Source organism: Sciurus carolinensis, chromosome 17 (genome assembly GCF_902686445.1).
Source record: "Sciurus carolinensis chromosome 17, mSciCar1.2, whole genome shotgun sequence".
In the NCBI taxonomy this organism is placed as follows: domain Eukaryota; kingdom Metazoa; phylum Chordata; class Mammalia; order Rodentia; family Sciuridae; genus Sciurus; species Sciurus carolinensis.
Genome location: NC_062229.1, coordinates 17,711,452 through 17,728,946, shown reverse-complemented (window position 1 = coordinate 17,728,946; position 17,495 = coordinate 17,711,452). Strand labels below are relative to the sequence as shown.

The window sequence follows — 17,495 nt, the reverse complement described above, 5'->3', positions numbered from 1 at the left end:
TCAGGAAAGTGTCACCAACACAAGTAAGACATTGGGGACCATGGAACAAAACTATCTTCCACCTTAAGTTTTTAGTTGAGGGTTGGGATCAGGTGTTAGGAGGTAAACCCGCTGTAAGGCAGAAGATTGCATGGAGAAAGTTGTATTTGTAGTCAGATATCAGGAATGAAGAACACAGGCTCAAATATACTGTATGCCAAAAATAAAAAAAAAATACCCTCACTTCACTGCATTTCTCCCCCAGTCTTCTACTCCTCTTTCCTACTCCCTAATTGGAAATCTCCCTGGATATCGTCTAATTTTGGGGAAATGATTTTACCACTCTTTCATGAGTCTCCCCCAGCTGGACTTCCATGCTTACCACCTAACTGACCACAGGACCTCTGCATCACAGAGTCTAACAGGCACTTCTCTTTATAACAAAGCACATGAATTGAGCTCAGTCCAGTGAACAAACACAGGTCTCTGAGCTCTGGACTGAGCTGGCTTGGTTCTCAGGGACCTCTGGTCAATTTTGTCAGGTTCCATCCTTGCTGAACCTTTCCTGCAGCACTTGTCAGTGTCTCAGACTCACCTGGATGGGGCGTCTGGAAAGAAGGGCTCTGTGTGGAAGTCTGGCTTCCTCTCTTGTTGGCTAATGATGGAGACTGAAGCTCTGTTCCCAGACAAAGCAAGAGGGAGTGAAGCCCTGGTGTCCAAACAGACTTTGGACTCCAAAAGAAACCACCCTGTTCTGTCCAGTCCCTCTCAGAGGGATAGCATCAGAAGCTCTTTTTATAGCTCCCTACCTCTTCTCACTAGGTACAGTTCTTCTTGTTAACTCCAACGCCAGAGTACATGATCTCTCTGTGGGATAAGGGTCTGAGAAGAAAGAAAATTTCCTGCTTGTTCTATGTACCCAAGAGACCAGTTTAGAAATCAGGTGAATCTGGTCTTCATTACTCTTTGTACATGAATTTCCCTTCCATCTAGAAGTCTAACCTCCTTAACACTTTTGCCCTATCCTTACTTACTCCTGTTGAGGAGGTATGCATCCATCTAGGGATGACCTGGACCCCCAGGCAGGTTCTGTAGAACAGGAGACAAGCAGGAGATGAGAATTATGGGGGGGCATGCTTCATACTTCCCTCCTGCTGTTGAGGGCTGCAGGACAGAAGATGTAATTTGAAAATACTTGAAAACGATCCAGCAAGAGGAAAAATATCTCCATGCATGCCTTACACTACATGACAGGAAGGTATTGATGAAGGTGTCAAAGCGGAACAGCTTGAGGTTCTCAGGGAATTGACAAATAGTGCAAAATTTCCAAGACTAAGAAGAGAGAAAACCTCAGTACACTTAAACTTTCAGGAAGGGCTGCCGTCACGCTGATGAGCAGGTAAGGAGAAGTAACTGAAGATGGTGAAGTATAGGGGGCATAACATGGCCAGGAAGTGGTCACAGGTCACCACATAAGAAGTAAAACTGTGGGAATGCACATCTGGGTGATGCAGCCTGTGTAGGTAATGGCCTCGCTCTGTGTCTAGATGTTCACCAGCATCTTTGGGAGGGTGGTAGAGGTGAAGCAGGTGTCAGAAGAGGACACGTTGGAGAAGAAGAAGTCCATGCTGTAAGCAGGTGGGAGTCTGAGATGGTGGCCAGGATGATGAGCATGTTCCCAAACACAGTCACCAGATACATGGACAGGAAGAGCCCAGAGAGAACAGACTGGAACTCTGTCTCCTCAGAAAGTCCCTGGAGGAGAAACACTGGAATCCCTGTGTGGGTTTCTGGTTCCATGTAAAGTAAACGTCTTCAGGAGAGAAGCAGCAGCTAGAGGAAGTGAGCAGTCCACAGCCATCAGGAACCTGGCTGCCTGCAGCTTGAACCCAGTGCACTGAGGAGAGGAAGCATTGGCTTGGTGGTGCATTCTCTGTGGTTGGTCATACTGGGGCTTCTCAGTGCCACCAAATTCCCCTTTGTTACCACCACTAGCTGGAAAACCCAGACACAAAACCTAATTTGTATCCAAAGCTGAATTCCTCTGTTCAACTGCCCTGACACCAGCTCAGCCAGCCTTTGTCATCTGAGATGACCTTTGAATTCTTTGGTAGTTGATTCTTAATATCCTAATGTCAATAATGATTTTAATAAAAGATTTTAAAGTCATGGATCTATGTAATTTCCATAACTGTTGGTAATCTCATATTTCATGTAGTTGTTTATATTTTATTTAAAAGTATAATGCAATGATACATCAAGTCAGAAATCACTTACAAACAAAATATGTGTTTCATGAAGGAAGACACCAACATAGTACTTTTTGAAGACTCACCTATCTGAAGTCTCTAAAAATTATTTGGAATTATATAAAATGGATCTTATGAATCTCTTTTCACCTTGAGGCCAAAAGAAAACAGCCTGAGAAAATAGTACCAGCATAAGAAAAAAACATTGATTTAAATAATTAGTGCAGGTGGAAAAAACTGGAAAATGGTAACTCTAAAATAGTGTCATCAATTTGTCAAGCCTACTAAATATGACAAACAGGTAGTTGCAACACAAGAAGGCAATGCACATTTCATACTGGAGCTGTTATTTACTATTGTTATAATAAGTGGAAAAAATTAGATATAGATGGAAAAGACACTTTATGAAAACATTTGGGAGAAAGTCATAAATAGAATCGTCTTACTTTTTATATTTTTATTTGTTCTTTTTAGTTATACAGGACAATAGGATCAATTTTGATATATTTACACAAGCATGGAATATATCATCTTTCTTGTACATTACAAAATAGATACCTTGGCCATCAGCTAATATCTGTCCTCCCATGAAACTCATATGGAAGACAATAGACCTGCCACTGTCTCTACCCAACACTTTTCTGAATGCAAAAGCCATCTCAGTTTCACAGCTTGGGCAAGGGAATATTGATCACATTTTCAGGTGATAAAATTGACAATCTAAAAATCTATTGAAAAATAATTACTACTAAGATTTCATAATGATGAAGTTAAATTATAATATTTAAAACCAGGTGCAGTGGCACCCACCTCTAATACCAACTACTTAAGAGACTGACACATGAAGATTGTTAGTTTGAGGCCAGCCTGGGCAAACTTAGCAAGACTCTGTCTCAAAACGAAAAAGATGGGGGATGTAGCTCAGTGGAAGGGCATTTGCCTAGCATGCATAAGGCCAGATTAGTGCAAAAAATCCACAATATGTCATTTTATTCCTTGTTTCCAGAGATAGACAATTCATAGGAAAAACATCTCATTCAATATACTGTGTGACATTCACTGACCAGGATTGGGCCTATTGAAGATGATCAGGAAATGGGATGAATGTTATGTCATATTTATAGACACTTCCATGTTGCAGGAACTATGCCAATTTCTTCTTCTGAATGACCTCATTTCGTCTCCCTGGAAACACTGGGGAGAGCTGTCATTAATGAAAATTGCAGAAACAACTGTCAGCTTAAATGCTAATGGAATGTTGGAGTTGATGTCCTTTGATTTTTAATTTGAGGTAAGTTCCTTCTATCCTTTATTTCTATAGTATTTTGAACATGATTGAATGCTGGGTGCATCAAAGGTCTTTCCTGCATCTATTGAGATGATCATATGGTTTTTGTCCTTAATTCAGCCAAATGTCTATTGAGCACCAGTGTTCAGGCATGTAGTCTTGCACTCATGGTGTTTCCACCCTGTTGTGAGTAAATTGTTGCTGGGGACGGTGTTGGGTGCTCTGGGGAGTCAGGGAGAGTGGAGGTGGACATGACCAGTGCCCCGTGCAGGCATGGTGTGCCTGTCACTGTGAATCCCATCAGTCTGCATGAGATGTGGGCCAATAATGATGAAAAAGGAAAATAAGGTGCTGAGCAATCTCTGGTCTCCACTCACTCCCCAGAGAGCAGGGAGGAGGACAGTTTTCTGAAGATATTAGAGAAGTTGACTAAAAGTTCATGCTTTGAACCTTAGTGAACGAGGTTCCCTAAATTGCATAAGGCAAGCCTTTCCATGGAGCCTGAGCTGGCCCAGAACTCCTGGGCTCTAGTGATCCCCTCACCCCAGCCTCCTCAGAAGCTGGGGTTACAGGGGTGTGACATTGTACCCAGCTAGAAGGAACCTCTGTGAAAAATAAATGAAACTATTTGTAAGGTACTAATCTCAGAGCTGCAGGCATAAGATCTAAATATCATCTATTATAATTACCAAAGTCTTTATCAATGAAGACTAAATGACAACTCTGACCATGTGTTGAGTTAATTTTCTAATTGATCTGGGAACACTGTCATAAAGATAAGAATGTAGTACCCATGGTTGATAAGCATTTTTGAAGAGGGAGACAGAAAATTCCCGGTGGTATCAGGGGCATGTCCCTAACACAATCCAAGGCTGTGGAGATCCAAGGAGCCCTAGTCTAGATAGGGACCTCGTGTCAGACCTGGGAGAGAACTTCAGCTCAGGTGTCAAGAGGTTAAATCTCTGGAAGGAAGAGGAGGTGGGGAGACAGAATAATAGCTCTGTTCTCCTGACTTCAAACCCTGTCTCTTTGGAATAGAGATTTTGCTGGAGTAAGAAACGTCCTTGGTGCAGAACAATGTCCAGCAGGGGAATTAATCATGTGCCCAGCGTTGCCACAGTGAGGACGTGCCTAATGAGAAGTCTGGGGAGCTGTATATGTCTCCTCTCTGCCATTCCTCAGAATGCTCCACCTTGGACAGGAGAGGACGTGGTGGTTTCTTGCTCTCAGAGAGCTCACCCAGGTCAGTGAGACCCAAGAAATCCTGCAGGAGATGTTCAGAGAATGGACACCAAGATCATTAGCCTAAGGTCCTCCCAGAGCCAAACCAGAACTGCCTGAACTGGGAGATTGTGGTTACCAGGCTGTTGGATGGTCTGCTTTCCTGCTTAATTCATTGATTCATTTGTTTATGATGCTAAAATGGAACATGGCAATTTAACAACCTTTTGTCAAAAGAGATCAGTCCTAGAGGTGGAGGTGCTGTGCCTACCAGAGCTGGGAGGACATGCAGGGAACTGAGGGGACAGCCAGGGACACAGGGTGGAGCTCACAGGAAGAATGACTCTAGTGCTCTCTAGCTCAGTGTGTAACGTGGTCACAGCTGCTTGTTGTAGATTTGAAATAGCTGGTAGAGAAGATTCCGATTGCTCCCAACACACAAGAGTGATCAGTGTTGAGGGGGGTGGAGATGTTAATTCACTAAGTATCACACATGGCTCACATGCATTCCATGATCACTCTGTACCCCACATAACACACCACAGTTATTGTTGATTAAACCTTTAAAATATTTTCAAAATGTTACATAGTAAAGAACCATATGAGAGAAATAAGATGGGTCCTGCCTCACCTGATGCCCAGTTCTGTGAGGACAGTGGCCAGAGAGCTGCAGCAGCCTCAGGGCGGCCATCCTCCCACTGTCCTGGGAACAGTGGAGAGATCATTTAGTTGTCTTTGGTAAACATTCTTCTGTGGATTTTTTCTTACAATATTCAGTTTTCCTACTTGAATGTTGAAATGCATTTTTCTGGACACTGAAAATATGTCCTTTCTTTGTTTTGATTCCTTATCGTTTTTCTGGTCTCTGAGGGGATACGTGAAAGGTAGAGTCAAGGAAGCGTCTCCTTCCTTCCAGCATTCTAGGGACTCTGCCTTATTGGACAGTTCACCCTCTCAGCATCCCCTTCTTCTTATCGAGCATATTTTTTGTTTCTTTAAACCCAGGGCAGATAATGACCATACAAATATGGATCACCAAGGTTACCTGTGTTGGGACATTGACAGACTGGATTTCCTGAGTATCTCATGCTTCTTTCTTTAGTGAAAAGTTAATCTGAAATTCACAACTTGCCTTGTATCCCTTCCTGTTGAAGAGTGTGGCTGGGTGAGCAGAGCGTGGAGTTAACACACATTGTGTGTGTGTGTGTGTGTGTGTGTGTGTGTGTGTGTTTGTGGCTCCAAAGCAAGCAAACCTGGGATTAGTATGCAGACACTGCCCAAATTATGAGGATCAAACTAATCATTTGATTTTAACTTTATGAACATCTAAAAGGATTTGCATTACCAAAAAAAAAAAAAAACTACTTGGAATTTTCAATTTTGATTTCTTCCAGGCTGATGGTGAGTAATACGACACTCTCATGAGGCTGGGCTCCCAGCCACGTGGAGCTGAGTCTCGGTCAGCCACACCATTAACCTGGGTGAACACCCAAGACTCTACAGCTGCTGCACTGCTCAGCTGGGATGCTGATGAGCGGGACACGGTTCACACTTTTTCTGGAATATTCCTAGAACATGGTGAATATTCAATTTTTGTTCTTCAAATGCATTAGGAATTTTTTAGTATAATTGTAGAATATATGACCTCTTGAAGAAGTGCTGAGGAATGGTAAGTAACTTCTCAATAATGTGTAAGCTGCTGCCTTAAAAAGGAACCAGTTTCAGATGAAATATAAAAGTGATGACTTTACTATAAAATAGAAATTAGAGCAAAATAGAAATTAAAGGGTAGTAATGCATCTTCTTCCTCTCCTTCCCTCTCCCTCCCTCTCCCTCTCCATGTTCACCCCCTCCTTCGCCCTCTCCTCCTAACACTCCTCCCTCCAGTTGCCCCCCTGCCCTGCCCACTTCATAGTCACAGCAACCACATGAAACCAAGGAATAACACACAGATTTCAGAATTCCTTCTGCTGGGATTCTCAGAGGACCCAGATCGGCAGCCCCTCATCTTTGGACCCTTCCTCTCTATGTATCTGGTCACTGTGCTGGGGAACCTGCTCATCATCCTGGCCACCATCTCAGACTCCCACCTGCACACACCCATGTAATTCTTCCTGTCCAACCTGTCCTTTGTGGACATCTGCTTCACCTCCACCACCGTCCCAAAGATGCTGGTGAACATCCAGACGCAGAGCAAGGCCATTACCTACTCAGGTTGCATCACCCAGATGTGCTTCTTCATACTCTTTGCAGGGCTGGACAACTTCCTCCTGACTGTGATGGCCTATGACAGGTTTGTGGCCATCTGCCAGCCCCTGCACTACATGGTCATCATGAATCCCTGGCTCTGTGTGTTGCTTGTTCTGATGTGCTGTATCTTGAGTGTTCTGAATTCTCTATTACAAAGCTTAATGGTGTCCTGGCTCTCCTTCTGCACACATGTGGAAATCCCTCACTTTTTCTGTGAAATCAATGAGGTGGTCCACCTTTCTTGTTCTGACACTTTCTTTAATGACATGGTGATGTATTTTGCAGCTTTGCTACTGGTTTGTTGTCCCCTCACCTGGCATCCTTTACTCCTATTCCAAGATAGTGTCCTCCATCCATGCAATCTCATCAGCTCAGGGCAAGTACAAAACCTTCTCCACCTGTGCTTCTCACCTCTCTGTGGTCTCCTTATTTTATGGGACAAGTCTAGGTGTATACCTCAGTTCTTCTGTGACCCAAAACTCACGCTGTACTGCAATAACCTCTGTGATGTACACTGTGGTCACCCCTATGCTGAACCCCTTCATCTACAGCCTGAGGAATAAGGACATCAAGCGTGCTCTGAGGAGATACCTGTGAGGATGGTTATAGACTGTAACTTTCTTTATTTGCCTGGTGAGTCAACTTAACATAATGAGCTCCAGTTCCATCCAAGTCGTGCTGAGTGACAGGACTTCTTCCTTTCCTTGGCTGAGTAATATTCCACCATGTGCTTGTGTCACATGTGTTTTTCTGCTTGTCTGTCAGTGGATGCCTTGGTTGAGTTCTCCTGTCAGTTATCATAAACAGGGCAGTAAATGTGTGTGTATCTGGATCATAGTTTTTCTTACTCTAACACTGTTTTCTCAAAAGTATAATTTGCTTTGTCTGTGTCTTGATTCACAGTTTTCAGTTTCTCTGTGAGAGTGTCTAAGGGTGTCTTGGTTCTAGAACTGTCCACAGCTCACCCTGAAGTGCAGCAGCCTTGATGAGGTTCACTTTCATGACCCCCTTCATGACCCCCTCATCTACAATCCGTGGCAAAAAGAAATAAAGCTGGCCGAAAAATATTGTTTGGAAAGAAAGACTATAATTTGTCCCAGGTTGGGAATGTGATTCTGATGTCCAAGCTCAAAACTTCAAAGTCAGAAAATGTCATTCTCTGGTCTGGGTAGAAGAAGAACCTGCATCTTTGCATTTCCTTTTTGCAGTTTCCTTCTCTGCCTTCATTAATATTCTGCTATCTCTGATTCTTATCTTTTCTTCGTTTGGTCCTGTCCTGCTTTCCTGCAGTTATTTCTTGTGTTGCAACAGAAAATATCCGACAATTTCCCTTCAGTTTAATATAATATTTTGTGTTCCATTATAAGTCGTATGCATGACCATGTGATGGGATTGAGGAAGGTAACCAGTCATCACTGAGTGACAGGGAATGTGATAAGGAGAATGTAAACCTGGATCTGAGCTAAGGAGTTAGGAATATATTTCCCAGTGAGTTAGAGTGTCCCATGGAGGAGAACCAGCATGGTGGCCTAGGGAGGAAGAAACTTCCATGACAGGTGGAAGGATGGATGGGTGGAATGGGGGATGGGGTATAGATGAGGGAATCAGAGGAGTGCGGAGGAGGGATAAGAGAGGGAAGACATGTAGGACAGCAAAATATTAGAAGGTGACTTGCAGATGCATGGTGATTTAGTTAGACCACTCTAGGCAAAATTCTTTCACATTAGTGAATTTTCAATAATACAGTGTTGGGAAAAGATCACATGGTGGTTTCGAGAAAGATACATTCTTTGTCCTGGCTGAGAGCAGATTCTGTGGAGAATGTTAGTTGTGCTATGTCTCTGTACAATCAGTTCACACACACACACACACATACACACACACACAACCTGAATGACTATGTTGACAGATTGCTGTCAACAGCATTGGTCACTGTGAGAATAAGGAAATCCAAGAGCCCAATACTTGGGTGAGGTGTCCACGTCTTCATGGGCTTCTGTCTAAGAACCACTAGCTTCTTATGTGGGAGGCACTGTTGGGAAGATCATTGTTGTCATAGAAGCAGAGTGTGGAATGGAGAATCTGAGAAGCTGACAGGTCTGGAGAGCAGTGACAGAGGATGGGAAAGCAGTGACTGAGATCAGGGGTCCCTGGTGATGTCATGACTGTGGGGCTCCTGGTGCCCAGGAAGGTTTCTGTGCAAGAACACAGGATGCTCAGCTGCTATGGTAAAGCCCTGCATGAGGAGGCTCTGTGCAAGAGTCTTATCAGCTCCAAACTTGATCTTGGGCACATAGTGTCCATCTAGGGATGGAGGAATCCTCATGCTGGACACCACGATGTTTCACCAGCTCTGCTACCCCTGAGCCTACCAGCTTAACTTTACACAGTGGACCTTCTTCCCCACTACACAAAGCTCCGAACATCATACATTGCAGCCGTGGATTGCAAATGTGGAAAAGTTGCATAGACATTTCTAGTTCTGTAACTTTCCTAATTATAAAGTATAATACTTGAATAGTAATTAACTTGATGATGAGACATATATAAATAAAGATTGCTGGCATAATTCTTTAGATCTGCTTTTTCATCAGAGAGCAGCACTTCACCAAGTCCCAGCTTTATCTTCAAAATCTTTGTGTGTGTCTTTATATTTCTAATCCCCCATTTTTCCTTGCCAGAACCAGAGTTTGGCAGACAAGGAAGTGGGAGGGAGAACACAGGGAGGTTGGAAAATGGGTCACATAGGAGGAGAACGTTCTAGTCTTCTACAGCAAGCAAGGTGATGATAGTTTATAATAGTTCGTTACGAAGTTTAAAAATATTAGAAGAGAGGAGTTGGAAACTTTTAACACCAATAAATGGATAATGCATAGGGAAACTGAAATTGATAATTGTCCTGAGTAGGTCAGTGCACATTTAATACACGTATGGAATTATCACAATGCACTCCATAAATAAGTACACTTATTGCATAAAAATTAAAAATTTAACAGAAAGAAAGCCTTCAGAAATACACTAATTATTCTCCTAAACAAATGCCAAAATTCTATGCAACATATTTACCAGAGCCTTACCGAATTTGGGGGAAGAAAATTCAGTCGTTTCCATCCCCTCTTTGGCTTCCTGCTCACCTAGCACTGAAAACACTTTCAGGGAATATAGATCAGATAACAAGAAGATGTCAACCAGTTCTTTCAAAGACTCAATTTACCAAAACTCACGAAATGAGAACTAGTTCACATACATAGAGAAAGATCAAAAATTCTAATGGAAAGTTATCCTACCTATTATCCTACTCAATATTGGCAACCTGTAAGTCCTTACCAAATTGTGGATTCTTCCCAATCCTGATCAAAATCCCACTTTGATTGTACCTCATTTATAATGATGAGCTGGTTCTATGGTTTATTTGGAAAAGCAAAAGACTCAGAATAGCTTTTTCAAAGATCAGTAAGTTGGACTGACAGTATGTGGACTCCAGGACTATTGTAAATAGACAGTAATCACAACACTGTGATTACTTGCATTTTGCATCAATGTCAAACGCAAAAAGGTAGAAATTGCAAAAGATCACAGAGAACAGTCCAGCTTTTTTGGCAAAAGACATTTTGGATGAAATGTAAAAAGTCCAGTGCCCTAAAGGAAGGATTGATTAATCAATAAGTAAGACCAAGAACTTCTTCTCTGAGAAATACATGGTTAGAAAAATGAAATTCCGGTCACAGATGGAAGAAAATCTCTGCAAAACAAATATCTGATAAAATACAGGTTTTCAAAATATACCAATAACTCCTAAAAGACACTAATAGGAAGACAAATGACCCAATTGGAAAAATTGGTGAAAGATCTGAGTGGAGACATCACCAAAGAAGACATCTGAGTGGCAAATAAGCACATGAGGACATCCTCAACGTCATCTGTCCTTAGAGAATTGTCAAATAAATAATGAGATTCCATGACACACCTGTTAGTATAGTTAAAATTCAAATCAATGGAAACAATAAGTGATGGCACTGATTTGGAGCAATAGGAACCTCTGTTCATTGCTGATGGGAATGCAAAATGTTATGACCAATTCAGAACAGAGTTTGGTAATTTCTTACAAAACTAAACATGCTATTCCTATAAGATCCTGCAGTTGCACTCCTTAGTTTTTACCCAAATCAGTTCAAAATTTATGTCCACAGAGGCAAAAACAAAGCAAAACAACAAGAACAACAACAAAAAACACTGCCAACAAACACCCATTTGCACATAAATATTTATCGTGGTTTATGTATATTTGCCAAAACTTGGAAACAACCAATGTGTCCTTTATAGGTGAATGAAACTCTGATGCATCCACACAATGGAAAATTCATTATTAAGCAATGGAAGAGAGAGAGTTTTCAGGTCTCTAAAAGACATTGAGGAACCTTAAATGCTCATTAATAAGTGGCAAAGCCAACCTCAGTGGGTTGCATGCTGCATGACTCCTACTGTATGATCCAGGTTGGGGGTGTTGCTCGGTGGTAGAGCTCAAGCACATCCACAGCCTTGGGTGTGATCCCCAAGACCACAAAAACCAACAGGAACAAAAACCCCAACTGTATGACTTTCAAGACAACAGAGTCCTGTGTAGATGGCGAAACAAAACAAAGCACAAAACAGAGTTGGATATACTGGGGGGATGCATGGGACATAAATAAGTGGAAGTGAGAAGAGCTTTTGGATAATCACATGATTTTGTAAGAGACTGTGGATAAATGTCATTATGCATTTGTCAAAAGTCACAGAATGTACAATTTAGAGGGTAGATATTACTGCACACTCTGCATCTTAAATAATAATAATTATAATAGAAATATCAATTACAATGACTGCTGCACAAGGGCCAGCAATGTGGTGAGGGGGATGAGCAACAGGGAGGGTGACAGGGGTGGTCACACAGAGGGATGAAGATCCAGGCTGCCTCCTTGTGTGGTGAGGACCCCAGGAGTCGCTCAGGCCAGGTGTTTCATGGACACTTTATTCAGCTGGATACAAAGGTGTCTGTGAAGTGAAACGCATTCCTAACTCCATTTGCTATCATGAGTTCTGGGCCCCAGTGCTATAAGTCTCCTTTTGGGGTACATCGAGCCCAGGTCCCCTTTTTCTGAAAACTGTTTCCACACCTTTAGTGAAACACACACACACACACACACACACACACACACACACACATCCTACATACAACTTACCCTCCTGGGGTCTTGTTGGGACTATGCTATTCTCATTTTGTTACCTACACCTACACTATTAGAGAAGGCATGGATACAAGGCAACCTGTCAATGTCAGACTGTCTTTCCCTTAAAGAATTATGAATTTAGAATAAAAGAACATATGAATGGAACCCAGAAATTCTAGTTCACAAATCTCTCACACATGTGTAACTTGGGGCACCGCCTGCTGTGGCCATTTTCTTCACTGTTTCATAAAGGAAACAATTTTTAAAATCTCATCAATAAATAGGAAAAGGAAATAATTGGATCTAAATGGAGTCGGAAGGTCTAATAAGCTCAGTATTTTCCCAAGAGACTGTAAAAAGCAAAAACTCGTTCCTTTCTAGGAATATTCCCACTATGTCACAGCCCCTTCGTGGCCAGCAAAGGGAATGTAATGATGAAAATAGATCCATGAAAAAGAGAAAAATGATATCTTTTTCATAATGTCAGACCTTTTGCAGATTGGACATTAAAGGGAAAGAAATAAAGTGAATAGGTAAAAAATTTAAATAGATGGATAATAATAAGAAGAAAGAATTTAGAATGATTTAATAACAAAATAGCACAAATTGGTGATTTTTTAATAAGAGAAAACCCAAAACTGGTGTTTCCTCTGCTTATTCAATATTTATTTTGATAACTGGCTTTTATACAATCCAATAGCACACAAGCAGGTCTGTGTCTCACTTGTTTTTTGAGTTTCATATAATTTTTGCATCATTATGTAATGTTTTTATTCATGCATGTTAATTATACAGAGCGGTGGAACTCACTGCATATTTGTATAACCGTTAACATACGATTTATCATTGCTCTCTGTAGCATTTTTAAATTATTTTTTTGTGCTGGGGGAAGGTGGGGTGGAGTTGATCTCCTTTTTGACAACTCCAATGGGTATGCTGCAGTCCTGTCTCTGGTCTTCTTCCAACATGCCAAGAGCTCTCCAGACCATTTTCTTTAACATTCTGCAAAAACCATGAGGATTATGTCCTTTTACAATGGATGGCAGTTTTCATGATATTTCTCCCTGAAGACAGGAATCATGCACACATTTATCTCATTGTTTTCTCTATTCCCCAGAATAATATCCACAGGGCATCCACACAGGTATCTACAGGAGCAGGAAATTCACCTGCTCTGTTGGTCTTTTCATTCTCATGGTATTATGAAATACATGTGTACCATGTAGAAAAAATATAGGAAAGAAGCTTAGCAATCAAAAGAATGGCAAAGAAATAAAGCCAAATTAAAACAGTGCTTTTGTTGTTCATCGGCAGATGAGTAAATAAAGAAAATGTGGACTATATTCATACAAATTCCACAGAGCTGTAATTCTTTCATTTACTACACGAATGAAATTGGAGCATGCTATTCTAAGAGAAATTTGGCAGTCACATTCTGTTAGATGCATATCAGATAAGAAAAATATTATCCTAAACCATTTGCCTTGGGGATTGATTTTTATGCAGCAATAAATTACTGATACAGTGATAAATTCAAGCAGACCAGATCATTCACAATAATTTGTTGTTTCTTATTTCTGACATTTCTTTAGATGTTTGAAGGAAGCATTCACGAAGACCTCTATTTTCATGTTTATTTCAAATAAATGTGTTAAAAAACAGAGTACTACTGATTTTCCCTTCTAAACAATTGTGAAAGATTGAAAGAATATGTATTTCTTAAATTCATTTATTTTTTATTAATGCATTATAATTATAGACAAAGGAGAATTTCTTTATGCCATATCTGCACATGCATGTAACATAATTTGTTGAATCTCATTCCCCAGTATCTTCTCTTCCCTCCCAGAATGGATTTTTCCCCCAATAAGTACCAGGAAGGCATAGCAGGAGACTCCATCCCAGAGGTATAACTGGGCCTCTTAGTCAATGTTGTACACGGGTCATTCTTTAACCATGAGGATTTAAGACAATTTAGAACCCAAAAGAGAAATTGATGACAGCAATCCTCTCGCCCTTCACTCATTGCATGCTAATGTGTATGGCAGAAGGTACAAAGGGGAAGATATTTGGTTAATGGAAATGGAAGGAGCCCTATTTGTTGGCAGCACTGGGAAGTTTTTAGCAAAAACATAAGATGAAACAATGTACAAAACCGGACCATGCCTTTCAGTCCCATGATGTGAACAGCAAACTTCCACAATGTAGTGAGCAGATGTGTTTACGAACTCCACCTGACACAGCTGCAGTCATTTGGAGTCCTAACCACCATGACTGTCCCAGAGGAACCCATGTCAGTGTTTCCTGCAGCCTTTCCAGCAAACTCTAACTAACCAACCATCAGAGTGGTGTGTGCAACTGTACAGCTGGACCTGCTCCAGGGAAGCACCTGAATCTGATATTAGCTGAAGATGTACCAGGTAGATTCTGGCTCAGATAAAGTTATTGTCTAACCATATATATGCCCCACTTTTTGACCCAACTGTAGGGATCCACATGGTCTTGCTGTGGCCCAGGACCATGCTTCTGTCAGTCAGTTCCCAGGAAACTGCACTGTGCACTCTGGGTCTGTCTGCCTCTTTCTTAAGTCTCCCAGCAGGATATGGCTTGTTCTCATACACCAGGGCCAGTTGTTGCAGAACAATGTACCTCATCAAAAGTAAATCTTCCAGATTAATTCAAAGTATTGTTGCACGTTGACTTCACGATATTTTAGGTCATATCTGACTCTAAATCAATCAAGACATTGAAATTTGTCATTGTGTCCATTACACTTCATATATATATATATGAAGTGTATCTAATATATATATTAGATACATCATTTTTACCTTACTACCCTATGCAGGATGAATAAGATGCACCAAGGACCACGTGAAGAAGAACCAAAACTGTAATGAGGAGAATCAACTCCCAGGACAACTGGGATACACGGTGGCAAGTTAACATTTATGCCATCAGAGAGAGAAGTTAGAGATGGAGCAAGGAATCAAGAAAACAAAGGTCAAAACCTGCTGTTCAGATCGTCTCCTATTATAAAGTTATGTAGATGACCTCAGCTGCCTAGTGTAGCTCACACCACGTTAGTACAACTAATCGTCAGGTCAGACAGTGGGAACCTCAAAATATTTCCAAATTGGGCAATAACTTTCATAAAGTAGGAAAATGACAAAAGGGAAATATCCAATGATATCAGAAAGAGCAGAAATTTTAATAAAGGGAGTTATTCAAATTATATAAAGTCATTGAAATCAAAGATGAAATTCAAAGAAAAATCTAGGAGTGTCGAGTTGTATTCCCATGACCTGACTATGGAACTGCAAATCCTGGCTCTGAGGATGAGAACCCAGCAGTCAGGGAGGCTTCTGAAAATACTGCATCCACAGTTTCCTCACAGGTATCTTTTAAGAGCACTCTTGATGTTCTTATTCGTCAGACTGTAGATATAGGGGTTCAACATGGGGGTAACCACACTGTACATCACCGAGGCTGTTGCACCTGAATGTGAATTATGGGTTGCTGCAGCACTGAAGTACACTCCTAGGATTGTAAAGTAGAACAAGGAGACCACAGAGAGGTGAGAAGCACAGGTGGAGAAGGCTTTGTACCTCCCCTGAGCTGATGAGACTGCAAGGATGGAGGACACTATCTTGGAGTAGGAGTAAAGGATGCCAGCAAGTGGGCCACCTCCCAGCAACACAGATGTAACATACATCACCAGGTCATTAGGAAAAGTGTCAGAGCAGGCAAGTTGGACCACCTGGTTAAGTTCACAGAAAAAGTGTGGGATTTCCAAGTCTGTGCAGAAGGACAGTCGCAACACCATTAAGCTCTGTAAAAAGGCATGCAGGAGACTCAGGATCCAGGGCACCACAACCATCAACACACAGCGTGGGAGGTTCATGATGACTGTGTAGTGCAGGGGGCAACAGATGGCCACAAAGCGGTCGTAGGCCATCACAGCCAGAAGAAAGTTTTCCAAACTTGCAAACACTATGAAAAAGTGCAACTGCATAATGCAGCCTTCAAAGGACATGACCTTGCTCTGTGTCTGCATATTCACCAGCATCTTTGGGACAGTGGTGGAGGTGAGAAAGATGTCAGAAAAAGACAGGTTGATGAGGAAGAAGTACATGGGTGTGTGCAGTTTGGAGTCCAAGGTGATGGCACAGATGATGAGTAGTTTTCCAAATGTGGTGATCAGGTACATGGAGAGGAAAAGCCCAAGGAGGAAGGGTTGCAACCCAGGTTCCTCTGAAAATCCCAGAAGAAGAAATTCTGAAATTTGTGTACCATTTCCTTGTTCCATGTGGTCCATCTGGCTACCAAGGGATAGAGAGACTGAAAGAGAGAAAAAAAAAAAAGACAGACAGGTATTACTAGCTTTTCAGAAATGCTCTCATATGGTATAACCAAGAAATTACTTTTATGTTTCATATATGAATCTGGTCCACTTTCAGGGATGACACCAATGTTTATGATTACAAATTCCTTTCCCATTCCTAGACTGTCCCAGAAGATCATGTATTCTAAAATAACAAGTTTATTTATGTATTTAAAATATAAAATTCAATATAAACCTTGTCCCTAGACAATGTGTAAGCAATGCAGAAGAAAACACACATCCCTAAATCTTACCATGTAGAAAGAATGTAAGAAAAAATTTAAATCATATAGTACTTCAAATGATAGCAGAAGCTTACAATAAAAAAAGGAGTTCAAAGGAAGAAAGTGGATTAGGGTGGTTTCTATTAAAAATTGTTTACTCAAGACCAAAAAGCATGATAACATCTGAAAAAAGATGTCATGGAATTTAGAAATGATAAACATGCAAGAAATTGGAGATAATAGCCACCCCATCTGGGGAAACATATCACATCTATGTTTCCAAATACCACACAGGATCTCACTCACATATAAAATTATTTTGTGTCAAATAAATGTTTTTAAAATGTAATCGTTTCTCATTGTAGTTACATCTGCACCATAATTGTTCATTTTGCAATTTAATGATGGAATTAAGTGTTTAATAAAGAGGCAATAAGTGTAGCCCTTATGGTCACAGTACCTAGAGTAAGGGTCCCTCAAATTTCAACCTACTAATCAATTATGTTGTTAAGTACAATAATAATGCCCTGTGTCCCAGTTTTTTAAGTTGTGAAATGTAATAGTAGTAGAGTTTGTAGAGTTATTTTAATAATTGAATAAGATAATACATAAATTATATAAAATTTTAATTTAATTTGTTTGGTAGGAGGAGCGAGACTGTTAAAAGTCAGTGTTCCAAAGTGTTGAGGA

At 41.0% G+C, this 17,495-nt stretch overlaps 1 protein-coding gene across 1 annotated transcript; it reads right to left on the bottom strand.

The window, feature by feature from the left end:
- Positions 1 to 15,588: 15,588 nt before the first annotated feature.
- LOC124968151 (olfactory receptor 7A10-like) lies at positions 15,589 to 16,266 on the bottom strand. Its single transcript, XM_047530472.1, has 2 exons — positions 15,885 to 16,266; positions 15,589 to 15,737 (listed from the first exon to the last, which is right to left on the bottom strand). The coding sequence occupies exons 1-2, from the start codon at positions 16,264 to 16,266 to the stop codon at positions 15,589 to 15,591; spliced, it is 531 nt and encodes a 176-aa protein (XP_047386428.1).
- Positions 16,267 to 17,495: the final 1,229 nt, after the last annotated feature.